Raw genomic sequence first — 27466 nt, 5'->3', positions numbered from 1 at the left:
ATATGCCCATGTATGTGTACGTGTCTAGCTATGGAAGTGACATGCATCATGCATGCATCTCTTTGTTATTGCATTTGTGTTTGTTGTGTATTTCTATAATGTATGTATGTATGTATGTATGTATGTATGTATGTGTGTGTGCGTGCGTGTGTGTGTGTATTGGATAGATGTATATGAACATGTGTCTCTGTGTTCACGTGGCGTCTAGCCCTTTCACCACAATGGAACAGTGTTGTTATGTTTCTGCCAATAAGAACTGGTTGCTGAGTAAGTCTCTGCGTGTTTGTGGCAGGCAGCTCTTTGTGAGCGAGGGCGATTCCCCCCACCTCTCACAGACCCTCAGTCAAGATGTACGCCTTCTACTCGCTGCTGGTCTATATCTTCTACACCGTCTTCAAGAAGGAGGAGGAGGAGGAGGAGGAGGCACTGGAAGGGGCATGTGGACACTCCCCAGAGGTATGTCTACCCCCCCCCCCCTCCAAAACAACCCCCTCTATCTCAGTGTTGGGATCAGCTGGTCCTGAACACCTAATGAAGGTGAAACCCCAGCTCTGCATACTAAAGGGATCATGATGGATGTCATGGTTTAATGGGGGAGAAAAAAAAATCCTCTCACGTACCTACACTCTTTCTTCTCTGACTGTCTTTCGCTCTCTCTGTCTCTCTCTCTTTCTCTCTCTCCCTCACAGTATGAACAGCAGCCTGGCCGTGTTTCCATGGAAACAGGGAGCAGGAGGAGAGGAGGCCCCACCCCCAGGATGGGGAAAAGGGGTTGGTGCAGACAGAATGAGTCCAGTGAGTGCATTTCCTGCAACTGTCACCAATACAGTTTTTTAAATTAGGTTGACCATGCTTGACTGTGGAGAAATAACCCTTTCTGCATGTTTATCTGTGTCTGAATTCACACCTCTCAACACCTCAAGTTCCACCACTCAACACCAAAACTGGCTGCCTTGCAGGTAGCAGTAGTGACAGTGATGGCCTCTCTCTCAGTGAGGAAGACGATGATGGGGGCGAAGACCTGGCACTGCCAGCCAAAACCCCCTTGGCGGCCTTCCTGTCATTTAAGCAGGAGGCGGAGAAGAGAAGAGCATCCACAGTGCAACTGGAAGTGGGAGAAAAGGTAGAATGAGGCTTTCATCCCATCACAACCAGCCACGCTTCCACCCACTACCACAGGTCATGCTCTCATGAGTCAGTTCACATACTGTTTTTAAAAATAGTCTAATAGCTGTAGCAATCTACCCCTCTGCCTACAGTCTCTATGGCAAAATGTTTTACGACAAGTTACTTATTGCTCTGCATAGGTATCCATAAAGGCCGGCGCAAATCTGCGTCAAATTCTGTCGCTCATACCACCATGTCGATAATGATTTGGGTCTATTTATATCAGCGCCAACCCATTGTTTATTGTGACGAAAATAATCAAGCCATTTTACGTAGATGTCCTGTCTGTATTTCTTTATAACATCTGAAGATTCTAAGACTTCTGTATTTGCACTCCCATCCTGCCCCAGGTGAGTGAGTCTCCTCTGGTGGCTGTGATGTCCCACCTGCTGAGCTTCCTGGAGCAGTACTCGCACCTGCAGCAGCTGCAGCAGCAGGCGGAGCAGTACCGCCTGCAGCTGCGCAGGCACCGCGTGCAGCACCGCAGACACATGAAGGCCCTGCGCACGCACTATCGCCAGCGCCTGCACGACAAGAACAGCATCATCAGCAGCCTGGAGGAGGTCATCAGCCAGCAGCCCAGCCCCACCACTGAAGGTGAGAGGGCCAGAGCAGAGGACCAGGGTGGTGGTGTTGGTGGTTGGGGGTGGTGGAGGAGGAGGAAGAAAGGCTTGCCGGTAGGCATTCAAGCATTCAGAAAGGCATTTTCAGGCATTCAGATAGGCTGAAAAAAACATGGTGTGCTCTTGTGGACACAAAACTTGTGGAACCTCCCTTCCCCTCCCCTTCCCTCCCCTCCAACGTGTGCTACCTACATTTTTATTTCATTTCAAATTTGGAGAAAGAGCTTGTAAACAGTCACTACCAATTGTCTGCCATAAAATGATACACCAACTTTCCCCATGGAGTAGTAATTTCAGCAATGAGTTTTATTCATTTTGGATGTTTTCTAGGATGTGAGTGTTTCTCTGCTGCATCAATAAGAACAGCAGGTGTCTTGTGGCAAAGATCAGCATGTACTGACAGTCCTCCCACGGATGCATGGTTTTGATCTGAAGAGACAGAATTAATTTAGAACGATTTAAGAGTCTTGCGCTGGAACGGCATCAAAGTCCAGGTCAGCGTCTGCTCGGAGCTGTTTGTTTCTGAACCAACCAAAGACATGGAGCGGTCACATGGCCAGGAAAGAGATTGCTCTTTGATTAAATCACTGAGGTTGTTTTTACAGTCTGAGGCAGGATTGGAGATGACAACCGACTCCTTAATATAGAGCAGCTGTATCTGGTCTGAGTTGAGCGCTCCCACTGGCATTAGCTGTCTCCAGGGGTCTGCCCTGCATCAGACAGAGTCAGACGGTCATTATTGGACCGAATGAGATATCTTGTAATCATTCCCATCAAACCTCTGGTGGTGGTGAGTTGGTTGATGGGTGTGTAATGATTTAGATAACATAATAAAACATACATTTTCCTAATTAGATGTTTCTTTTGTAAACGTAACCTGAAACTATTTCAATTATATTTACGTGCTGCTTTACCTCAGTAGGCCAATAAATGTGGCAAAGTGAGATGGTATGCAGCATGTCAAGCACCATATGAATATGTGTCAGATAGTTCCTGGGTTTCTGGAGTAGAAGAACTTGGGCAGTGTCTCACATGCTGCTCAGGAAAAAAAGTCTACATTCTGGCACGTGTGTGTGTTTGTGTGTGTGTGTGCGTGTGTGTGCGTGTGTGTGTGTGTGTACATGTGTGTACGTGTGTGTGCGTGTGTGTGTGTGTGTGTAAGCATGCTTGTTTGTGTGTGTGTGTGTGTGTGTGTGTGTGTGTGTGTGCGTGTGTGTGTGTGTGTACGTGTGTGTGCGTGTGTGTGTGTGTGTGTGTGTAAGCATGCTTGTTTGTGTGTGTGTGTGTGTGTGTGTGTGTGTGTGTGTGTGTGTGTGCGTGTGTGTGTGTGTGTGTGTACGTGTGTGTACGTGTGTGTGCGTGTGTGTGTGTGTGTGTGTAAGCATGCTTGTTTGTGTGTGTGTATGGAGCAGTCGGGATGGTGTGACACTTGATCAGTGACTCAGTAGCTTTAAGACATGAATTAAACATCTCTGTGAGTGCCGCATTTCCCCACAGCAAGTGCACTTACAAGCATCGTCACATGCCAGCATTCACGTGCACCCGTGTTGTGATATAAATAGCTGAGAGAGCAGATCCAGGAGTTAATACTGGGGAGAGGGAGAAAGACACAGAGGGGGAGAGAAAGAGAGAGAGAGGGATGGATGGAGTGACTGGGAGAGATGGAGAGAGAGAAAGAGAGAGAGAGAGATGAAGGAAGAGAGGGTCACTGTTCACTCTACTCATACTGTTGTTCAGACATGCTGGAGTAAAAGCTTCCGATGTCCACAGGCTTTTATCACATAGTGTAAATGGATCTCTTGTGAATAAACTGCCCTTGAAAAGGCAATTGACATTGTTGGAAACTGTAAGCTTTCTCCAGTGTCTTAGAGTACCTAACAGAAGGTGATTGTAGAAATTGATAGAATTAAGTTCCAGATTTGCCATGAGAAGAGAAAGAATTGATGCTGACTGTTGTTTTTTCCGGGCTTAGAAAGGTATGTCTTGGGCTAAGAGAAACACAATCAGAAAGGATTCATGATCAGGAAGGAGATGTCTTTCTTAGTTATTACACAACACAAAACCTATCTAATGCGACTGATTTTGAAGAACAACTGCATACAAGTCGTTTCGGTTACACTTTACTTGACAGTGTCGACATAAGAGTGACATGACACTATCATGAACATGTCATAAACAAGTCATAAACGTTTATGACATAATGCTTCTGTTATTAAGTAACATTCGTTTTTTTGTCATACTGTAACGGGTTAGGTTTAGGGTTGGAGTTAGGTTTAGAGTTAGGGTTAGGATTAGGGTTATAGGATTAGGGTTAGGGGTTAGGGTTAGGGTTAGGGTTGGGTTTCATGTGTCAGGACAGTGTCATGTGTTAATGACAGTGTCATGTCACTCTTATATCGATACTGTCAAGTAAAGTGTAACCGTAGTTTCTCCTTGGTACTGCTCTAACTTACTTGACTCTCAGAGAGCCTTAATGGACCCAAGCTCAGCATCTACAGAGTGGCTATTCCTCGAGCACGATTCCTCTCCTCACGTTTGTGCAGCAGCAATTTCCTGAGCATGCTCAGTCCGCCTCTACCATTTGGCTTCCATTGTGCTCCCACACCCTTTATTTCCCCCCATCCAATCCAGGGGCTCATCACTTAGAGTGACACAGCACTCTCAGTCGTGTTATGAGCTCTGGGGGAAGACGGTCTACACTAACTCTGCTCATGAAAGATTCAAACAGGAAACTGATTAAAATGTTAACGGGCACGTTTTCGCTCTTGCCTGGCTGGGGCTGACTTAACGTGAGTAAATGTTTGGAAGAGATGTAAGTGCTTTGGAATTTTGAACGATGTGCCCCAAAGTGACTTCCATGCACTGATGTGTGGGGGCTAGCAGCCAGTATCTTGCATTAACCATTTTAACCTAAAGCAAGAGACGAGCGTGTGGAGGGTTTACATTGATTAAAATGTGATGAGCATGAAGCTGCCACTGAGATGAGTCATGAGTCCTTACTGAAGCAGGAGTTCTCTTCAGGCCATATCTTGTCATAAGCCGTGACATAATGAAATATTAACTATGAGGAAGGAATATTCCTCATCACTCCATTAAAACTATAACAAGCACAATTGCTGATCCCATGTTCTGCTGCTTTTTACATTATCGACACATGCAACACTGATTTACAGGGTGGCAAATGTGATGATGTGATGATGATGATGATGATAATGATGATGATGGTGGTGATGATGATAATGTTGACGGTGTGGATGATGGTGATAACGACGATGATGATGATGACTGTGATGATGATGAGGATCATGATGATAATGATGGTGATGACTACGATGATGATGATGATGATTACATGCAATGCTATTGGTGATAAAAATGGAGTGGTCCGTTCCTTACATCCTTGTGGCGGTGTCCCTGTTGCAGGTTTGGGTGTGGATGCGTGTGGAGGTGGAGGGAAGGCAGGCCTGCACACGCTGGTGGAGTCTCTGTGTGGGCTGCAGGGGGAGCGCTCCCAGCTGAGGGGCGAGCTCAGGATGCTGCACTCCCAGCTGGAGCAGAAGGAGCTCGACCGCCACGCCAAGGTCCAGGCCTTCCAGCAGCAGGTACCGCCGCCGCAGCCTCTCTCCCTCGCTTACTTCACACTTATCATCTGGCACTCCGTCCTGTTTCTCTTTCTCTCTTTCACTCTCCCTCCATCTTTAATCTCAGTCTCTCTCTGTTTATTTCACTGTCTCTTTCTATCTATATCACTATCTCTCATTTTCTCATCTGTCTTTAACATCTCTGACATGTTGCCTAAACATGCCGTCTTTAATATTGATCCCCTCTGTTCTGCCCTGTGCTCCTCTTGCCCCCCTCGTCGCCCTGCGTCAGATTGATGAGCTGAAGAGCTGCATCGAGGAGCGAGAGGAGGAGCTGACCCGTCTGAGGACTGCATCTGTGAGCAGATCTCCAAATCTCTCTACTGCTGAGACAGCTTCCCACACACAGACACACAGACAGAGCTTTTTTTACTTTCTGCTGTCCTCACATTTCAGCATGCCAAAACAGCCCAGACACGAGGCATAGCTGTGTCCAGACATCTTTACTGACCAGCAGAACAGCCACATAGCGACAGCTATAAAAGATGTGATTTACTACTTTAATACCAGTCAGCACAATCTTGTCCAGAGATTGTTAATGCTTACAATTAAAAGAGGCTGCTGCACATTTTGAAGGAAGGATTATATATAATGTAAAATGTATGACTTTCTGTTGAGTCTGAACTGAGAATATTGCTGAGTATGCACACTGCATACTACTGGACAGTGTGGTCGGTCAGTATTCAGGCCGGTCTGACATGTCTGGCTCTGCGTGTCCTCAGGGGGCGACGGACTCGGAGAAGCGCGTGCTGTGTCTGTCGGCGGAGAACGACAGTCTGAAGCACAGCCTGAGCGTCACACAGGGCCTCCTGCAGCAGCTGTCGGTCATCCCCAACCAGTCCAGCAACGTGCTCATGAAGGTGCCCCAGCCCTGACCTAAATATCTTCATCTGGCATCCTGACACAAACAGAATGCATGGATTTTGTTGTATTGTCATTGTTTTTGTTTTTTTACATAGTACACCATGTAGGAGATCTTGCATGGACTATATCAACCTCATCTTTCAAGTGGAAATCATTACAGTGCAGAAATACACTTCACTACAGCAACACTTGACTATTTCTAACATTCACTGTAATGCACAACACTGTTTACTTTGACTTAAAATAGGGTAAATCTGACCTTTTTTCTTTTCGATGCACCATCCATCACATCTTGTTGTGTGTGTGTGTGTGGGGGAGGGGGGGGAAGGGTGTATTTGGAAGTCTAGGCCATGTCCATAATAATGTAGTCAGGGGGCTGCAGTTGGGGGGCTGCAAATCTAATCTCAGCTATCATAGGGAGCATACAGAGATTGAGACAAAGATGTTTTGTTTATCCTTAAGTGTTGAGTGTTCTAAATAGAATGACCTATAAAAGAGCCATATAGACCTGTCACGTTGTCAGTGACTCTTCCCAAAATATTTGCTTGCCTTTCGGATCCAAATAAAAGCATTTAATGTGTGTGGTGTGTGTGTGTGTGTGTGTGTGTGTGTGTGTGTGTGTGTGTGTGTGTGTGTGTCTATCAGGAGAATGAGAACCTGCGCAGCCGAGTGCTGCAGCTGGAGAGCACCCTGCAGCAGCGGGCCGAGCAGCTCTCGCGTCTGGAGCGCCAGAGCGAGCAGACCGAGTGGAGGAGAGGGGAGGAGCTGAGGAGCCGCGACGAGAGGCTCAAGGAGCTGCAGCTGGAGCTGGACAGGGAGCGCAGCAAGGAGCCGCCGGTCAAGGTAGGAGCCACGGCACAGGGAGGGGAGTGGACACAGCATAGGGAGAGGAGTGGAGAGGAGTGGAGAGGAGTGGACACAGCATAGGGAGAGGAGTGGAGTGGACACAGCATAGGGAGAGGAGTGGACACAGCATAGGGAGAGGAGTGGACACAGCATAGGGAGTGGAGTGGAGTGGACACAGCATAGGGAGAGGAGTGGACACAGCATAGGGAGTGGAGTGGACACAGCATAGGGAGAGGAGTGGAGTGGACACAGCATAGGGAGTGGAGTGGAGTGGACACAGCATAGGGAGAGGAGTGGAGTGGACACAGCATAGGGAGAGGAGTGGACACAGCATAGGGAGTGGAGTGGACACAGCATAGGGAGAGGAGTGGAGTGGACACAGCATAGGGAGTGGAGTGGAGTGGACACAGCATAGGGAGTGGAGTGGACACAGCATAGGGAGAGGAGTGGAGTGGACACAGCATAGGGAGAGGAGTGGACACAGCATAGGGAGAGGAGAGGAGTGGACACAGCATAGGGAGTGGAGTGGAGTGGACACAGCATAGGGAGAGGAGTGGACACAGCATAGGGAGAGGAGTGGAGTGGACACAGCATAGGGAGTGGAGTGGAGTGGACACAGCATAGGGAGAGGAGTGGACACAGCATAGGGAGTGGAGTGGACACAGCATAGGGAGAGGAGTGGAGTGGACACAGCATAGGGAGTGGAGTGGAGTGGACACAGCATAGGGAGAGGAGTGGACACAGCATAGGGAGAGGAGTGGACACAGCATAGGGAGAGGAGTGGAGTGGACACAGCATAGGGAGAGGAGTGGACACAGCATAGGGAGAGGAGTGGAGTGGACACAGCATAGGGAGAGGAGTGGACACAGCATAGGGAGAGGAGAGGAGTGGACACAGCATAGGGAGAGGAGAGGAGTGGACACAGCATAGGGAGAGGAGTGGAGTGGACACAGCATAGGGAGAGGAGTGGAGTGGACACAGCATAGGGAGAGGAGTGGACACAGCATAGGGAGTGGAGTGGAGTGGACACAGCATAGGGAGAGGAGTGGACACAGCATAGGGAGATGAGTGGACACAGCATAGGGAGAGGAGTGGACACAGCATAGGGAGAGGAGTGGACACAGCATAGGGAGAGGAGTGGACACAGCATAGAAAGAGGAGTGGACACAGCATAGGGAGAGGAGAGGATACAGCATAGGGAGTGGAGTGGACACAGCACAGGGAGAGGAGTGAACGGGTGAAGGAGAGGAGATTAAAGGGCGGAACAGAGAAGTAAGAGAGGTGTAGAAAGAGAGGGAGAGAGGGAGAGAGGTGGAAGAGAGAGCAGAGGAGAGGTGTAGAGAGAGGTAGAGTGAAAGAATGGGAGTGGAGGAGAAGAGAAACCAAAACAGGATTAGAACATGGAAAAGAATACAGATTATACACAACAGAACAAACACACGCATGCAATGTTTCCATGTTGCTATTGAATGTGTTATTTTTTTTAAACAGTATGTCACTCAGACTGTGGAGGTGGAGTCTCAGGCAACTCTAAGGCAGTTGGCCGAAACCAGGCAGAAGAATGAACGACTGACAAAGAAGCTGTCCAATCAGAATGAACGGTGTAAGCAGCTGGAAGAACACATTAGACGGTCCGATGAAGTCAGCTGCAATTTGCAACATAAGGTAATCAATCAATTAATCAATTAATTAATATTAAGATGTAAGGAAAGTTATCAGTTTAACAAACAAACTGTTTTACTTTGAATTTGATCGTGTACATGGTCCTCTAGTGTTGCTGGGTGTTATAAGTATGTCTTATGTGAGTGATGAGTGTTGCTTGGTGAATGGTGCTTGTCGATGTGTCTAACTTGTGAGGTTGTGTGCAGATTGCAGCGTACGAGCGGGAGATTAACACTCTCCGTGAGGAGCTGCTGAAGGAGATCGGCCACCTGGAGAAGAAGAAAGAGGAGGCTGTTAAAGCTGCGGCTAACTGCTCTGAAGAGCATCTGCAGACCATGCAGGAGGAGTTCATCAGTGAGTCCCACCACCACACGGCCTTTATCCCACCTGCTCAGCAGTCTGTGTTCAGGATCACACCACATGCCATGGGCTCTAGTGTGAGAGAGAAAATGCCTTCCAATAAAGGGAATGTCAAATCATAGATAGTTAAACCAGAATTGGGCAGTGGTGGTGGTGTGTGATTGGCGCATGCAAATCTTTCCTGTCAGAGGAGAACTTGCCTCTATCCAAACTCCATGCCTCAGTGGGTTACATAGGCTGGGTGTACTGTATAGATAGATAGATAGATAGATACTTTATTGATCCCCAAGGGGAAATTCAAGCAGTATACTGAAAGGAGTATCTAAAAGTGTATTTATCCAAAGCATTTTGTCTCAGTGGGTTCCAGAGGCTGGGTGTAAACTGATAGGACTATCTAAAAGCTTATTTTAGCCATGTTGGTGGCGAGTAATAGGAGCATATAACCTCAACTTGCATTTTTCTGTAACATTGAAATGTGGAATGGTTTTAAAGTGATGTGTCCGATTTTAATTGTGTGTGTGTGTGTGTGTGTGTGTGTGTGTGTGTGTGATTGTATATTTCAGCCCTGCAAAGGCGCCTAAGTGCCCTTCCTCCTACCCTGCGCTCCATGAAGACGGACTACGCCAGCCTGAGGACTCAGGTTCGCAACTTCTCGGATTTTTATGGAGCCGCCATCAAAGAGGCCAAGAAACAGGTGAGGCATCCTTCTGTTTATTCTGCTCTTCGTAAAAAAACCAAGAGCCACTGTTTGTTCTCTGCTCTTTACACAGTTGATTGGTCACTAAATTAATATTTGCTGTGTATGTGTGCATGTGGTTGCGTGTGCGTGTGCATTGTCTTTGCTAATGACCTGAACGTATACTGCACTCTGGTCACACCACACAACTGTGTACACTGTTGCATGCTCTAAGTGCTTGGTATGTTGGCCTACTACTGTATGTATGTGTTTTCCGACTCATGCAGATAACAGCAGCCATCAGTGAGATGTCAGAGGCCAACAAAGACCTGCTGGAGAAGTACAGGAAGGAAGTGGCTCTGCGCAGGAAATACCACGAGCAGCTTGTGGAGCTCAAAGGTAACATTGGAAAGAGGCACTTAGCTCGTCATATATGTAAAATATGTAAACAATAATAGAATAATAATAAAACAGTAATACAAATAGTGAATAAAACTGATACAGAGCATGAACAGTACTTATGAACAGTGGACATTTCCCCCCACAGTTTTATTCTTCCATTTGTCAGTTTGTGAGTACCCTGAGTGTACCCTGTTGTAACTCTGGAAACTGTCTGAATCACAGGAAACATCCGTGTGCTGTGTCGTGTGAAGCCTGTTCTAAAGGAAGACCAACATGAGGAGGGCCAGGGCGTGGTGGTCACCACAGATCCCCACAACGAGTCGGCCCTCACCGTGGTGAACAAGGGCAAAGGTCGCGGTTTTGAGCTGGATAAAGTGTTCCATCCTCAGGCAACTCAAGAGGAGGTGATGGACATTCAAACCTCATTCAACAGCAACAAAGACACACTCACATATCACTGATGAATTTAGGCAAATGGGATATAGCTTTAGGGAATTAACATGGAAGGGTCTCTGTTTTCAGGTGTTTCAGGAAATCGAGCCCCTTGTGACATCCTGCATCGATGGATATCATGTCTGTATCTTTGCGTATGGACAGACTGGATCAGGAAAAACATATACTATGGAGGTAGAGTCACAATTCTGGCTCTTATTTCTGATGAGTTTATCCTCAAAAACAGTTGGACTTTTAGTGCTTGGGAGCTCTCATCTCAAATGTCCAATCATGTCTGACAAATAAGATTTGCATTTGCTTTTTTTGGGGGGGATGGCGCTGCTCTTTTTGTGTGCTGACATCACACTTGGGTGCCCCTTTAGGGCACGTCAGAGAACCCTGGCATCAACCAGCGTGCCCTGAAGCACCTCTTCAACGAGATCGAGGAGAGGAAGGACATGTGGGAGTACACAGTCAGTGTGACCTCGGTAGAGATCTACAACGAGGTCCTCAGGTATCACCTCACAGAGATCTCTCTCTACATGATCTTTATACACCCTTAGTTTCAAAGTCATACATGTATGTCAATTCTATGTGCATCCGCTCATAAACTTAACCGCCAGAAGAAATATGGGCCGTCAAACAGTTTGATGTTATTTTCCATGTTGCCCAATTGTTGTGAAATATTGTGAATATTCCAATAGGACTTTAAATGAAAGCAATCTACATGGATGTTTGATCAACAGCAACATCAAAAGTATGATTGCTAAAGCAGATTTATTAAACGGTATCAAGATAATGTCAGTAGACGCAGACACAGCGTTAGCCACTGTTATCACTCTGAGTCACTCAGCAAAACTACCTCTTTCCTCTGCCCGTCATTCATTTCCCTGTTCTCTCCCTGGCCCTTATCTCGCCTAGACGGCTCATAATTATGGGGCTGTGGCCCATCACAGACGTTTTCGTTGTTTATAATCTACTTTGAGTCTGTGTCAGGATCCATTACGCCATTTATTGAACTTGACCGGTTTACCTCACTGTTACCTCACTTCCGGTTAATGGTTTATAGATGCGGAAGTTATTTTCTCACAATATGTTGTTTCTGGCTTAGTTATCTTTTTCTTTTCTTTTTTTCTGATAATCTAGTTCCTTCATCATTTATCTACACTATGCTTTATTGGGGTTTCCAACCTGCAAGTTGCTCTTTAATTTATTCATTCTCTTACAGAGTTATGGTTTGTATGTTTATGGGTTTTGGTAATATGAAAACTAATTATTTTCATTGTTGTTTGTTGATATTGTTATTATTGTTATTATCAGCTTTATTTTTAAGTAATGTAGGGTTCATACACTGTCACTTTTGACAAAATTGTCTACCAAATACCATAAACATAAAAAAAAATGAAGAGTTAGAAGAAGTTGGTATAATGTCTGTACCAATGCATTAAAGGAATTATCCAGAGTAAAATGCACTTTAGATCAATTTACGGATGATTGGGAGTACATACGTTGAGTTGACATCAAAATCATGTCATTCGGATGTGTTTTGAGAAAGTTCGATTTTACCATTTTTAGTCAAAACTCGTTAGCGTGGAAGGGCATATTATTTCGCCGCTAAAAAACGCTATTTTTATACCTCTTCTACAGTTCCAAACAACATTACACTTACGTGGTAGTGAGTAGAGGATCCCTAAAGCCAAACCGAAGTATCCCGAGGTCTTTATGTGGTCGGATAGAGAGTCCAGAATGAATTTCATCAAGCCAGTACCTTTCCGGAAATGTTGCCATCTTTGCTGCCATCTTTAGGGGAAAGTCCTTAGGAGTCGATTGCCAAGTGTGCTCTGGAAATTCACAATTTCGTCGCCGTTTAAAAAAAAATCCATACAACTTCATTTCAATTTCAAAAGAAATACTGGACTATGTTTTTTTTTTTTTTTTTTAACGGCGACGAAATTGTGAATTTCCAGAGAATCAGATTCTCAGGCTTGACCATCATGAGTAGGCTACATTGTGCTGGATTTCTTTTTCTGTTTGTTCAGAGACCTGTTAAGTAAAGATGGAGAGAAGCTGGACATCAAGATGAATCCAGATGGGTCTGGTCAGCTGCATGTTCCCGGCCTCAGAGTCATCGAGGTCAAAAGCTTTCAGCACATTAAGAAGGTCAGTTACCTCAGCCTTGTGGCTTACATCTCGACATTTGATTTCAGGGATTAAATGTGACATGTTGTCCTAACAGATTACTTCACCCTGGACAGTATTTATCTTCTGCAACATTACACGTTACATTACACGTTTTCTTCACAGTTCCCATGACTTTTTGAATATCTAAATTGTAAATCCAGAAAAAAAACATGTGCTTTACCCTACAAATTCTTTTCCAGATTCTTGGAATGGCCCGTCGCAATCGGATTACATTTGGCACACAGATGAACCAGCACAGTTCGCGATCTCATGCTCTCCTCATGATTACTGTGCAAGGGATAGACCTCGCCACCGGCACCAAGACGACGGGTCAGTAACATACGCGCGCGCGCACACACACACACACACGCACACACACGCACACACGCGCACACACACACACACACACACACACACACACACACACACACACACACACACACACACACACACACACACACACACACACACACACACACACACACACACACACACACACACACACACAGACACACACACACACCCCAATCTCCCAATCTCTGCCCAGGATTTGCATAGAGCTTCAAGTGAGAAGTCCTACAAGCAGATCTAAAACTCAGCAGGATAACTTTGTCACTCCCGTCCCAGGTAAGCTGAACCTGGTGGATCTGGCCGGGTCTGAGCGCGTGTGGAAGTCTGGAGCGGAGGGCGAGCGGCTGAAGGAGGCCCAGAACATCAACCGCTCCCTGCTGTCCCTGGGAGACGTCATCCAGGCCCTGAGGGGCCGGCAGACCCACATCCCCTTTAGGAACTCCAAACTCACCTACCTACTGCAGGACTCCCTCGGCAAAGGAAACAAGACGGCCATGGTTGTGCAGGTACCAACAGACACTTACGCTTTAGCATACTAACTAACACTAACAGACACTTGTGCTTTTCCATGGTACTAACTAACATGCTGCTAACAACCACTTATACTTTTACATGGTAACTAATATGGTACTAATATACACTTTTATTTGGGAGCAGGCATCCTTTTGTTTATATAACATACTTCTATTGCTAATAATAATTTGTCATATTGCATGTAGTGGAATATATTCCAATATGTCCAATAACCCACTCAGTGTAGGCTCTATGTTATATGAACAAGCTGAAATCATAACAGTTTCATATACATAGGGATTTGCAGACCTGTTTAAATGACACATCTGACATATGGACAGTCATTCCTACAGTATCTCTTGTTGCTGTATCCACCAGGTGTCGGCTCTGGAGAGTAACGTTGGTGAGACACTCTGCTCTCTGAAGTTTGCTCAGCGGGTTTGCAAGGTGGAGCTGGGCCCTGCAGCCCGGAAGATTGAGGCAGGTGAAAAGATTAGCGAAAACTACTGTTGAGATCACGAGGTTCAACATTCAGTGCTGGTCTGTTCCTCTGTTTCCAAGTCATCCGTGAGGGGTCTGTGTCTGTCTTGTGCGAAGGGCTATGGTCCACAGCACAGTCCCTCATAAGGCACCAGGCAGCATGAGCTGTTCTGATAGGTCAAGCCTCACCTCCTGCTCTCGGTTTCCGAAATGGCTTCTCTCCCCACCAACTGCTCTGCATGTCAGCTCAGACTGCCATAATCTCAGGCCCCTGGTGCCATTCTCACCTGGACAGTTGTTTACCCAAACCACAATGAGCTGATGGTCAGGAAAATAGCCAGGGACAGTCTAGATCACAACCATATAGAGGGAGAGGAGAGAGGCATGACAGCACTGTGTCTTTTGCCTTCACTTCTCAGAGATCAAACAATGCAGCATTTATCATCTGTTCTATCACATCTCTGTTTATATCTACATGCAACATGCTAAGCTAGTCTTTGAAATGCATATATTTAAAAAGTAATAACCACTATTTAGAAAAAATGTAGTCTTCTCCATTGAGTTTATTGGTGACTGTTATGGTAGCCATGTTAAATTACTTCACATTCTAATGTTGTGTAACAACACAAGATATAACAGGAATTCCTGAATGTTTATAATTGTTTTGATTAAGGATAGAACATAGAGTTTGTGAAATGACTGATCTTTGGCAAATGATTGCATTTAACTTCACACGGGGGGCCCTAATTTGAATGAAGGGTTATACGTGCAAAGCCTTATGTCTAACTAAAGCCAAGTAAATATTTAGGAAAGGTCAACTTCCTAATTTAACATCATGGGCAAGACCTTAAGCGAAAACATCGAAAAGTCAGCTCAGTGCTCCCATATGCCACACGATGGCTGTAATTCATACAAAGATACTTTGCTTGTTGACAGACTTTGCCTGCCTTTTAAATGGTCTAGGGTGCTTCATAAATATAGCTCGTGTAGATTAATGTAGTATGCCCTTTGTCCACCACACACTGCTTTATATGGTATCATGTGCAATAGTACCATGTCAGAATGTGAAATTAAAATGCTGAAGAGATTTATAATGTCTGTACTGTTGGGGCTGGCAGAGCACTTTAGGCCAAGTCGTGTGTGTTCAGGTTGTTTGGGCATATTTCAGCTGTTTTTGTCACAATTCTCATTATTCTCTCTCTCATTTGTGCCAGTTTGAAGCTATAGACATCTGACCTTTAGGCACCATTGCATCAAAGGGGTTTTAGATAATGCTTCTTCATTTAAAGTGAAAGTGAGTAAGGTAATACAGAATGTCTTTTGGTGCCCTATTGTAGAGCAGACAGGTGGAAGTGTTCATTTACAAATGGATAAACATTTAGGGATCCCAATTACATTAAAAGAACCCTTTATTAGTAGCTACAGTCAGAGAGAACTGTGTGATGTTCACTCACAAGTATGTGTTTGAAACAAATCCTGTTTTGTACTCCAGCAGCTTGTCAGTATCATGACTTTGGAACCTTCCAGATAACCTGTACTAGTGGCTACAGAGAAAAATAAACAAACCAAATGGATTCACTTTCATATCAAAGTTTGTCTTTAATTACATTTTTACAAAAACACTAAACCTTTTATTGAGACAAAATAACACAAACAAACAGCACCCAATAAAAAGCAAGTTCGGGGATGTCACATGATAAGTCAATCTTGAAGGATCCACTAGAACACTATTTTGAGGCCGGTCTAATATGAAGGGGACAACGGATTCTCTGTTGAAATAGAGATAAGCACAGCAGAGCAGAAGACTGGAGCACACCTTGTCTGGAGCTGCCATACTGATCAAACCCTTGTCCTGCTGCCTTTGCCCTCTAAGTGATTTTAGGTGATGTGTCTGCAGAGGTGGTCTGAAAACAGCAAGTCCAGTTTAAATGACCGCAACTGTACAGAATTGTCTGCAGACTGAGGGAGCGGTTCAGTCTGAATCGACCTCGGTCACTCCAACAGCTCCCACGGCACCCGCCAACTCTTCTTCGCTGCCCTTCAAGCGTTCCCCTGCGTGGACACACACACACACACACACACACACACACACACACACACACACACACACACACACACACACACACACACACACACACACACACACACACACACACACACACACACACACACACACACACACACACACACACACACACACACACACACACACACACACACACACACGATATTGATTGCAATTATACTGTTGTAAAGTCAATAAAAAGGATCGAGGAGGGATGCAAAACCTGGGTTACAAAAACGGCTATATGACCTGATATTAAAACAGGCATGAACAGTCCTGGTGCATTACCAATCATGCTAAAGCTATTTTAAGATTGTACAGATGCATATGCTAAGACAAGAACCATGCCAGTGATGTCATCAAGTGGTTTTCAAATCTCCAGAGACGCTGAAAGCTCACAGCAATTACCCTACAAGTGTGCATGCCAAACAGATTCAGCTGCTGCTCATTAGTAAGATTAGCAAGTACAGAAACATGCTCTGACTAGCTGCTACATCCTATTATAAACACTGTAGGCTACAACTCCACATTCTAACAACTGCAACACATTCCTTTACTGCAATCGATGTGTCAAGGTTAGAGATCACTAAATGGTACAACCCAACAGCAAAATGTTTTTTACTTAATGTTCCAACTTCCTTGGACTGGCAATGTTATACTTGTAAAATACTAATAATATTAGTATATTAAACTAGTGTTATAGTAATAAAATATGCAATTCTGTGGTGAAAAAATATAAAAATTGCAGTAAATCGGCCTAAACCATGGCCTCGCATCAAATCTCAGGAAAACGCATATCCTATACTCACTGATGAGTTCGGCAATAGCCTTCTGCGTTCGCCTTTCCAACTTCTCCAGCTTTTTTGCGACATCCCGTTTCAAATCCCTGATGGCATACAACAGGAAGGCACATTTCTCAACAAACTGATGCCTTTCCTTTTCAAGACTAAAAGCTTAACATACATAAAAAAAAGACTTACCAATCAGGCTTCCTTGGGGCAAGGTTGGCTAGATCCTTCACAATGCAGGGAGGGAAGAAAAGTTAGTGCATTTAGACGGAAGTTGTGCACTTTGCCAAACACACACAGTAGAGTGTGAACAGTGTGCGTTTCCTGTACTCACCACTTCCTCTATGATGGGCTCTGGAATGGCAGCCTCCAGCTGGTCCTTCACCTTGTCCTCCACTGAGCGAGGGAGCAAACATGGCAGCCGATGAGACACACACAAACATACAATCATGTTGATGAGCCCTCAGCAGACTGAAGGCCAACGCCCACTGGTGGCGTCTAAGTTTAGAACTCCATTACTTTTAACGGTGCAAAGCCCACTGGTGGCGTGTTTAGAAAATCGATCTCTCTCTTGAGTGTCAAATCCTTAGACGTGAATGTTGTCGCCAGTGGGTGTTGGCCTTGAGAAGGTACATGTGAGGTGAGGGGTGTAAGAGCTCACCTGAGGCGGGCTTGGCCTTAGGCACCTGCCTTTCCTTCAGCTCTTCATCCTCTGGGGTGTAGTTCCTCAGCTTCAGCTCTCTGCGCAAAGACAGCGTCCGTTCAGATGGCACCATGTTCTCACCCCTGACTCTCCTAGTACACTAGGCCTTATAAGACCACTCAAGACCACCCAACTTGCCTTAGCTGTTTTTATATTCTACGCCACTACGCTACGTGTGTGATGAATCGATTACTACTGCCTCAGATTAAGGCTTCTTACACTCTTTTCAGCTTAACTTACTCTGCTTACTTACTTTACTTACTTACTACAGCAAACTAAGACATAAGGATTGAAGACCTAATCATAGGGTTTAAGAACATTTACCAACATGTTCTCATTCTCAACACAATTTAAAAAATGAATTAATCATTAACATAATCGTCAAGTGAATCGCCTATCAAAATAATTTGTGCCAACCAAAACAAAGTACAATGGACTTGGCCACTCAGCCAATTTGTGAGTTTGTTTCATTTGTTCAGCCCAGGACCAGCAGATGGCAGCATAGGACAACCCTTCTCCCATGACTGGGAGACACTGACTGACTGAGTGGGGACTGCAAGACCATCAGAGAGATGTACAGGGGTATGGAGGGAGTTCATCTACAAGTCACGCCTGTACAACATAGTGCAATGCATCTTCTAATGAAGTTTCTATGGACTGCATCCAAGCTGGCAACAACTGGTACGGTTTCTAACATCTGTTTGTTTAATCTCAGCTACCCACTCCGTATATAATTTGTCCTCTAAAGTGGGATCTCCAGACAGCTCTGTTTAATATCTTTAACAGGCTCTCAGGCAAGTGACTCTCAATTACTGCCTTGGGCATAAAAAGTCTTTATTAGAGATGCACCGATATGGAATTTTAGGGCCGATAATGATAACCGATATTTATTGGTTTGTTGTGGGCGATACCGATACGATAACGGATAGTAATTACTCTTGAAAAAAAATTGTGAAAAGTGATTTGGGGAAAGCATTTATTAAGCATAATTTTATTGCAGTAATTTTATCTACCACCAAATGATGGAAAGAACTCATAATAGTCCTCAATAGTACGGCAGTCAACAACATAGCAGTAGCCTAGCCCTACAGTATGTGTGGGTCCTTTAAGTGAACCTGACATCAGTGAATTGCAAGTGAGTGGCTAGAGAGTTTGAATCGTTTTCATTTAGGACTAAACGCTCATAAACGGCTCAGCTTGGAATAAGCTACAGTATAGCGACCAAATCAGAGTTTGTGAGGGAAACTTAGGTTTAGTTTCAACTGCGGGTAACTGAATAAAGCTGCAACTCCTCAGACTGTATCTTATGTCCGTCTACTCTGTTGCGCACAACCTGCTGCAGCAGAAATGAAAGGAGTTAGCCCCGAAGGTTTTAATAACTTATTATGATGACCTGTCTGGAACTGAAGCACGAATGGTTAGCATATTTCTAGGTAATAATACAAAACCCAAGCTAAAGTAATGCAAATATAATACTAAAACCCAACTTAGAACTAGGCCTACTTATGTACTCGTCCCACTAACGAGTTTGTTTATTTGTTTCCCCGACCAGCGCGGTAAAGTGCAAACACACCAGCACAAGACGGCTCTAGATAGGGCTGAGCTCCGCTCTGTTATGGTTAAATGGCGGATCATTCACGAGAGGATTTTGAGATGCACAGATTCCCAAATGAACGCATATCCACAGATTTTGTTAGAGTGGTGAAATACATTCACACCGCTGACATTATATTGAGGAAAAAGTATAGCCAACCAAGCTCAAGTAGCTCAGTGTAGCCAGACGGACCTTACGTAGGCCTAAATTAGGACTTATTAGAAAATATTGGTGCAAATTATCGGCCAGAATTCTTTTATCGGACCGATAATAATATTTAAATTTTTTCACTTATCGGCTAATAATATATCGGCCGCCGATATATCGTGCATCCCTAGTCTTTATTGATACAACACATTCTTAAAACGAAAGACCACCAGAGATTTCTGAAGAAGTGGCCTGGAAACCCCTGTATTTAATGAAGGGGAGAAGGGGGAGACCTTCAGCTGAGGCAGGCTGCAGAGAAGGGAAAGCCCCGTTTTCTACAGAAGGCCTGACCGTGAGAAACCATTTTGGGCAGAGATCCCTCTGTGAACGGGGTCTGAAATGAGTCAGCCTGCCCCTAGAGGGGTGCTCTGATTCTGCTCAGACTTGAGAGCGTAGTGGAGGGGACATTTATCAGACCCACCAACAGCCACCACTGACTGAGCTATAGCTGTAGTCCTTGTATGGATGCATACTGTGAAGGACTAGGCAAATGCACTTCCACAGAGACAAACAAATGTAAGTCTCTCTGACTGCATGGCCAGTATATATTCTGTTTGGGACCACGGCACTGGACATCTGAGCAGGTTGTTGTGTACTGTCATGTCTGTACCTTCCATAGATATCTGGAAGGTTTGCTAAATTGAAAATAATGATACCATTGACTATCTGTAACACGTCATGGGAGTCTGAAATACTCTTGATCTCTTTTCCCAAGAGTTACAAATTAATCCAATTTGCAAATGTAATGACATGCACGCTCCCTGCAGGGTTGAGTTGGAGAAATTTCCACTTTTAATAGCCAAAATAACTCTGGGGCTGTGGCATTGAGACACTGTATATCAGGGCAAGTAAGTACAACCAATGTGCCTGAGAAGGGGATCCGAAGCATCAGCTCCAGAACATAAACAATGGAACAAAAACGTCTGGCAGGAGAGAGATAGATGGTCTCGTCTCGCTGCCTGAAATAGAGCAATGAGGGCTGTGGGATATCTGAGGAGCTATTAGTACACGTCTCCGTGTAAACAGTGGGTGTAGGCTGGTCACCGGGACGTGACGCTTCTGCAGATGGTGCTTAGAAGGGAGTTGAGAAAACAGCTCAGCTCAGGGCCAGATGTTTTCACTGTGGTGCTTATCACACAGGGGCAGCACACAATTGTTGTGCTTTCATTTACAAAAAGGAGGTCAAGTTCAAGTGCTTGAAGGACCTGAGGGTGTTTTTTGAGAGTTAGTGGCAAGGCTACTCCAGGCATGTAACTAAAGCGTTCAGTTTGCAGAGTGCATCCTGCAGCAAGTAACTTCCACTATAATCAATGAAACTGCCTAAACTAAAGCAGTAGTTGCACATGCATTTATAAAAAAATTAGACCAGTCTTCAACAACTATTTCTACGCTCAGCTGACGGATCGCTTCAATTGCACACCCGATGTAGCCGACTGTTAGGCTAGTGAATTAGTCAAGTTAATGGATGCATAGTGCTTTGTGTGCATGCATCGGTCTCTGTGAATGAGAATCCATGTATGTGCAACAGCATGTTTGTGTATAGTACCTGTGTCTGTCTTCTGGCTCCAGATTTGGCTCTGGCAACACTCTCTTTCTCTCAGGCTCCCCATCTTGTGTGTCTCTTCCCTACAAAATAAGCAGCAATCAATGCATGGTGATCATGTCATGTACATATTAGTCAAAATTACCCAAATCTATTGTCACAGGCACTGCAAGAGCAAGTATTAGCCTATTACCTAAGCATAGGTCTTTCAAAAAGGCTTCAGCACAAGAGGGACTCAAATATTATGATTGAAGCCAGAAAGAACTGAGATGTTGGCCAGTGTTCAAAACTGAAACAAAAGGCAAGGAAGAACACCCGCCTCTCCACACACACATCCCCAAACTAAAATCCTAGATTTCCTGGAGAGACTTCCTGACCACCTGTCAGAACAATGCAAAATAGCAGCACAACCATTCTTGAAGTGCTTTATATGCAAAACAACGCTGCTGCTCTAGAATGAACAGTGAACAGACCAAACCGTCTGTGTTCTTAACGCCCCATTGAAGAAATGACCCAATTCCACAACGATGCCCCCAACAATACACACAGAGAAATAGAATTAAGGTGAAATACAACACTATGAGACTAACTTGACATCTGAACGGCTTCCTGTACATACATAGGCTAAATTTGGCACAATCGGTATTCAACATTTACGTTGGAGATAACATTACCTCGTCAGCTGTGAATAGATTCAAATACTAGTCGCTCATTCTTAGTAGAAACAACAAAACCAGGCAATGCTGACCACGGGGGTATTCCAAGTAACGTAACCTGGGTAAGAGTAAGTGGCAGCAAACCTCCTACAACAAGAGCCATATGACATTGTTTTGTTAGGAGAATGAAGCCATACAGCTGTATGTAGGAGGTTTACCACTTATTCTGTGTTAGTTTACCCGTTACTAAACCATGTACTTGGAATATCCCCAGAGTTGACTTCAATTGCTAACGCGCTTGATGGCTAATTATGCTAGCTATTTTAACATTAGAGAACCGTGTGCCGTTAGCCTAAAGCTAACGCTAATCTAAAAATGCTAGTCTGAAAACAAGACGGCAATTGATTCACGGATTAGAGCTACTATTAGGCCTACGTCTTTTGACAGCAAGAAAACAGACACATTTCCAGATTAATTGCTCAAACGAAGTTACGTCCATTATTTTAAATAACGTCAAATTGACTTGACATTAACGTTAGTTCAGAAATCCCAACGTGTTTTCCTGGTGCCGAAACGAACTGGCTAAGTTATCTGACACGGTAACGTTAACGTTTAGGCTAATTAATGTTACACTAGGCATCAAGTAGTAAATAACGTTGGTAGTAATAGAACGTATTTACATGGAGTTGTTTGTCTCTTAAAGCTTTTAATCTTTCTTTCCTCTTCAGTGCCTGTTCCTGCAGCGAACCAACTGCCTTCTCCATCCTATATCAATGCTAGTTATTTACTTAGCTAACATGACGTTAATCGAAAATGGAGTCAAAGATCGAGGAATGTTGTGGATCACTGAGAGAATCGATTGGTGCAGCCGGGGAGTGGTGAGCTTTCTTTTACTCTCAGCTGCGAGAGAGCCTTATGTACATTAGACCGGGCCTACACTGTTGGTAAGTTGGCCTAGTCTAATGCTTTTATTTGTTGTTGCCCCACCACCATGCACACACACACACACTGTATCTGCCATACTTTTTAGTCTATAGTTCTTAATGACCGTATGCTTAAACAGAAATGTAATTCATTCACTGGCCTTGAGGAGGAGATGCCTAGTCTAGATCATAATCTAAACCTGTTCAGTTTACCCTCTGAATTTCATGACAGGTTGCTGTTCTGTCAAGGAGTGCCACACTTTACATTCATGCAACATCTTGACAAGAAGCAGAGGACATTTTATGTTGTGTGGATGGAACACTTGCTCAGCTCTCTATCAGGTGATACATCATTTCATCCACACAACAGCTTGTCAGCTTCTTTTTTACACAGGAATGAACTAGGCCTAGGCAAGCCTAGGTACTAAGTTAAGTTCTCAATACACTCTAACTTCAAATCGAGAAAATGTATAGCCTATAGCCCAGACAAATGTTTGCCTAATTGAAGTGGATAAAATTAACTCACCGAATGTTGTAGTAGGCCTACTGACTGACGTGTGAACTTCTGACTGACACAAATATCTCAAAAGTGGTGAATTCTCCATCGTGTTAGACTAGAAAACACTGGCTCAAATGTCACGACATGTTTAACATACCCTGCTCAAAATGTTTAATTCAGTTTTTATTATGGTCACATAAACACAGGGACCAACCTTGTGTGTGTGTGTGTGGGGGGGGGGGGGTACATCAGTAAACAAAAATGATGAGTGAGAAAACATAAGTTATCCTGTCATTTCCTCCTTGATCTGTTTTGCTTTTAACTGCTTCAGTCTCTTTGTTTAGGGCTTTCTGTCCTCCTTGAATCTTCCACCTACTTCTTTGCAGTCTCACTGATCTTTGAGTTACATTTTCTATAACACCTTTGTATTCAGACTCTATACACTTCTCTTGAAAAGCCAGCAGAGTGATTTCTACTTTCTTCATCAACTTTCACTTCCTCATCTTCGAGACATATCAAATACCTTAAGTGCTTTTTGCTCCTGGTCAGCTTAATAGACCTGTCATTTGTCTTATCTTCTTTCCTTTATCCACCCAATTCCTATCATTTCCATTAGTAACAAAGCTGGGACACATCCAGGAAATTGGTGCATCTGAATAAGAGTGGGCTAGCCAACACGTGGTCCTCCTCGGTGGCCCAATCCCAAAGTCCGGACTCACAGACTTTGTTGCGCGTTCTTGCGAAATTCGTAAGGGTTTAGGGCTGTCCCAATGTCGCATTTGAAAGGGTGTGAGGGTTTGAGTACACACTTACTGAGCCCTTTCTGTGAGTCTGCATCAGTGCAGACTTCCCCAAAGGGAATTAACCACAGTTCAAAGCATTGTGACGTTTACCACAGAGACCATAGGAAAATCCGGAAAATATAAAGGTAGACAACAGCACATAACACGACCCCAGAACGGAACCAGCAAGTGTCAGCAACATCTTTGTTATTAAACATCGCCAAGGTAACGTGATCTCTTGAAGTGCTGTCCAAATCCCATTTATACCTATCTGAGCCCATGTGGCCTCACACACTCATTCACTTAGCACCTGAGATCAATTAAGTCTTTAGTCCTTAGTCCTCAGGGTTCACTTTGGGATTGGCCCTTTATCTTTACCAGTACTCACATGACTAGTGCAGAGTACCTGAACAGCAGGTAAAAAAGATCCAGCTAACAAAAAGGGCTAATCAGCAGGTAAAACACATTATTGTCTGCCAAGTTCAATATCTTGGTTAGTCATGGAGATTAAACATGAATACATATTAACAAACCTTTTTTGTTGACAAACAAAAGCAGCATCTTTGCACAGTAACATCTAAGCAATGCTCTTACATTGGAAAAGTAATTATGAAATCTCAAGAAAACTAAACCTAAACTATTACAAAAGAGATATGAAAAGATCCTGTGTAATTGTTGAAAGAGGTTCTTTAAATTCTTTAATTTCAGTTCAAGTATTTTGTGTCTTACTGTGAGAAGATTGAGGTTCAGCATCATTCTGTCCAGGCCTTTAGGCAGTACTTATAAACCTTAATTAGGTTTTGACTCCAAAATGACATTTGTATGTGACTAATTTCAGTGCCCTTTAGAAGTAGCCCTTTCAATGTATTTAACTTTGTTGTGAACAGTTTAGGCCTATAACATTTGAATTACTGACATGATGACACACTCTAAACAAAAACTCATAATTCAGGCCGTTTTTTTTTTTCAGGCTTACACAGGCAACCACTCAGCACTGGGCACGACCTGGCTTGGTATGTAGGGCATCACCATGGCAATACAGCTGCCTGAACCTCTCTGTGTCCATCCTCATATTGACCAGTGCTGGCCCAATATACAGCCAACCTGTGCTCATACATTATACCAGAGGCAAAGCTGATTAGACAGGACACAATAGCCCAATATCAAAGTGATCAAAGCTCTCTTTAATCATGTCTGAGTAGGAAAAGAAACAGGCACTTGCTGGATAAAATAATGGTTATTTTCTGTTGTCTAGTAATATCCCAAAGATGTGATGAACTCATTTAGATCAACTTTAACTACAAATAAAACCCCGATAAAACAAATGAAGATATATTTAATCATTAATCTGCAAACTAGGATTGAAGCCATTATTTGTCATTTAAGCGGTGACACTCAGAGTTTTTCCTCTGTCCTGTTTGTCAGGTGTTCATCAGTGAAGAGGTGCATGCTCTTCCTTTGTAGTTTTGTGGAGAAGTACATCCTGTGAAATGGGGCCACACGCACAAGGAGCCTGATTTAGCTGACAAGAGGTCACTTGTAGAACACTTCTGTGTCTTTATACACTGAAATAGTGACTTGTGAAAAACATTAAAATAATCAATAACAATGCAACCAGAGAGGCACAACAGTAAAGAAATCTTCAACAAAACAATTCTTATTCTTTGGTATAAAAGTGGGCAATGCACATATTCAAATAACTATATCAAACATCACAATTTGGCATGCTCCACTTTCTTGGGCTAGCCTATATGTGGATATTTTGGTGTCCAATGCATTTTACATATAGGTCTATATATTAACAAATAGTTGTTGGCAAGGGTTTTGTCAGTTGAAAGACGTTGTATTATTGAATGGACGAGGTCATCTCAATGTAAGTAAAATTCCACCGAGCTCAAAAGGGGAGCAAGGTAGACTATGTCTTTAATTTCTGTCCACGGTCGCACAAATTGACAAGGGACTTAATAACACCGAGGGCTGCGATGCTTAGGTTGGTTACCAAAGCAGTCGTCTCACGAGTGTAACACTAGTTGGGGACACAGTCTGCCGAATGCAGGAAGGAGTGAGACATGAACGTTGACAGTGCTCATTAGCGTGCGTATTTTGTTAATGGAGACGTTGCTTTGGAATCACTACAGAAAGGTGCTGTCGGTGCCTTCCGTAGTTTCAGTTGAGCACTGACTGCAGTTCTATACGAGTATTTAAATCTCGTTGACATGTAGGCTATCAGTCTCTAACTTTGGAGAGGCTTGGCGACCAGGTAGCCTGACAGCGAGGGAGCATGTACTATCGCTCCTGGATTCATTGTGTCTTTTCAAGAAAAAACACTGGATACGTTATATGCTACCACATGAAGAGGGTAACAAATGTTTTAATACAATTTTAACGGAGGGCGTTTGATGAAACGCTAGGGAGAATGGCTTCGAAGGAACGACTGTACGAGCTGTGGATGTTGTATTACACCAAGGTGAGTCATTACTCTGCCTGTGACTGGCTCTGGCACCTGTTGCAGTAGCCTTACCATGGTTTAGTGTTGAATCCACGATTGTTTATAACCTGTTATGTTGCTTAAAGTTGGGAATCCCATGGAACTAAAGCAGATATATGCAGTTGACACTCCTAACGGGCAACCATGTTTGTCATTTCTTGTTCCACAAATATGCAAACGGGAGCATATCAGGAAGTATGCCCTATCCGTGAAAAGTAAGGGCATGCAAGAGCGCAGAATCTGTCATGCAGCATACGCATACTAAAATAAATAGTTTCATCTTGTCCAGTCCGATCGCACTCTTATACAAGTCTTCTATTAGTTTCCCATTTAACTATAGTATGTTAATGACAGAAGAATCTTATTCTTTGGTTATTCACAGTCAATGGTGGCACTGGCAGAGTAATGTTTACCTGTCGTTCGTTTGGCTACTTCCTCATTTAGCAACGTTGTAGTTTTGGCTTACATGTTTCAGTTAGTGATGGGTTACATTATTGCGGTGCGTTAGTGCTGAATTTAGTTGGGCTTCATTAGTGGGTTTATAATGAGCTAGTAACCAGTTCTTAGCATTTACTTTGATAGGCCTAGAAATAACATGCATATTCATTGGAGGCAAAGCGCGACTAATGATCAACTGTGTAGCCTACATTCTAGTTGACTAGGACAGGCTTACATTTTGTTCTAAGAACCAGCAAACTCCTGCTCACGCGTTCCATACTCCCAAGCTTCACATTCAAGGACACACCTTTTGCATATTCCTCAATGCATAAGCAACTGTTTCTTATGAGAATCCTGTTACGTAGCCTACAACGCCTAGAGCAAACCGCAGCCACCATAATTTGTCCAGCGAATGGGCCTGGCCTGTATAACACCATGGAAACAACAGGTGTCTGTGTTTTTCCTTCAGCTTTTATGACAGGTGCCCACTTCTTTTGCTTCAAGTTCTCTAGTTGACTAAATGAATGGTGATTACAAGGCACACAACAGATTGCATGGGCATCCTTAGACATATTCATTATT

General features: G+C 44.0%; 3 protein-coding genes across 5 annotated transcripts in view; 2 read left to right on the top strand and 1 right to left on the bottom strand.

Moving 5' to 3' along the window:
* The first annotated feature begins 437 nt into the window (after positions 1-437).
* Positions 438-14640, top strand: LOC143102918 (kinesin-like protein KIFC3). The gene is made up of 18 exons (XM_076266711.1): positions 438-456; positions 924-1123; positions 1518-1764; positions 5214-5392; positions 5664-5729; positions 6154-6291; positions 6941-7138; positions 8633-8806; positions 9010-9157; positions 9727-9857; positions 10127-10238; positions 10464-10645; positions 10764-10868; positions 11057-11187; positions 12713-12833; positions 13055-13184; positions 13482-13711; positions 14097-14640. The coding sequence occupies exons 1-18, from the start codon at positions 438-440 to the stop codon at positions 14229-14231; spliced, it is 2646 nt and encodes an 881-aa protein (XP_076122826.1). The 3' UTR covers positions 14232-14640.
* Positions 14641-15777: 1137 nt separating this feature from the next.
* Positions 15778-22550, bottom strand: ccdc12 (coiled-coil domain containing 12). The gene is made up of 7 exons (XM_076266002.1): positions 22435-22550; positions 21102-21181; positions 17713-17792; positions 17386-17447; positions 17244-17278; positions 17073-17149; positions 15778-16250 (listed from the first exon to the last, which is right to left on the bottom strand). Exons 1-7 carry the CDS (start codon positions 22516-22518, stop codon positions 16171-16173), a joined length of 498 nt encoding a protein of 165 aa, XP_076122117.1. The 5' UTR covers positions 22519-22550; the 3' UTR covers positions 15778-16170.
* Positions 22551-26003: 3453 nt separating this feature from the next.
* nbeal2 (neurobeachin-like 2) overlaps positions 26004-27466 on the top strand; it is a 56894-nt gene continuing 55431 nt past the window's right edge. For all 3 annotated transcript variants that reach the window (XM_076266001.1, XM_076265999.1, XM_076265998.1), the window contains exon 1: positions 26004-26425. In XM_076266001.1, the coding sequence (XP_076122116.1) occupies positions 26375-26425 (51 nt within the window). In that variant the 5' untranslated portion in view covers positions 26004-26374. The remainder of the gene's footprint in view (positions 26426-27466) is intronic.

The sequence above is a fragment of the Alosa pseudoharengus genome, unplaced genomic scaffold (genome assembly GCF_046254945.1).
Source record: "Alosa pseudoharengus isolate Yale_2024_CS ecotype anadromous, Long Island Sound unplaced genomic scaffold, YU_APseudo_1.1 YU_APseudo_1.1_scf_4, whole genome shotgun sequence".
Taxonomy (NCBI): Eukaryota; Metazoa; Chordata; class Actinopteri; order Clupeiformes; family Clupeidae; genus Alosa; species Alosa pseudoharengus.
The sequence above is the reverse complement of the archived record's forward strand: the minus strand, read 5'-3'. Positions and strand labels throughout refer to the sequence as shown.

Bases quoted from the DNA above. Each gene is read 5' to 3' on its own strand.
- LOC143102918 (XM_076266711.1), top strand. The intron at 11,188-12,712 runs GTATCACCTCAC...CTGTTTGTTCAG, and splicing joins ATCTACAACGAGGTCCTCAG to AGACCTGTTAAGTAAAGATG. The intron at 13,185-13,481 runs GTCAGTAACATA...CTCCCGTCCCAG, and splicing joins CACCGGCACCAAGACGACGG to GTAAGCTGAACCTGGTGGAT.
- ccdc12 (XM_076266002.1), bottom strand. From the start codon at position 22,518: ATGGAGAAGGCAGTTGGTTCGCTGCAGGAACAGGCACTGAAGAGGAAA. The intron at 17,279-17,385 runs GTGAGTACAGGA...TGCATTGTGAAG, and splicing joins AGCCCATCATAGAGGAAGTG to GATCTAGCCAACCTTGCCCC. The intron at 16,251-17,072 runs GTGAGTATAGGA...GTGTCCACGCAG, and splicing joins GGCTATTGCCGAACTCATCA to GGGAACGCTTGAAGGGCAGC.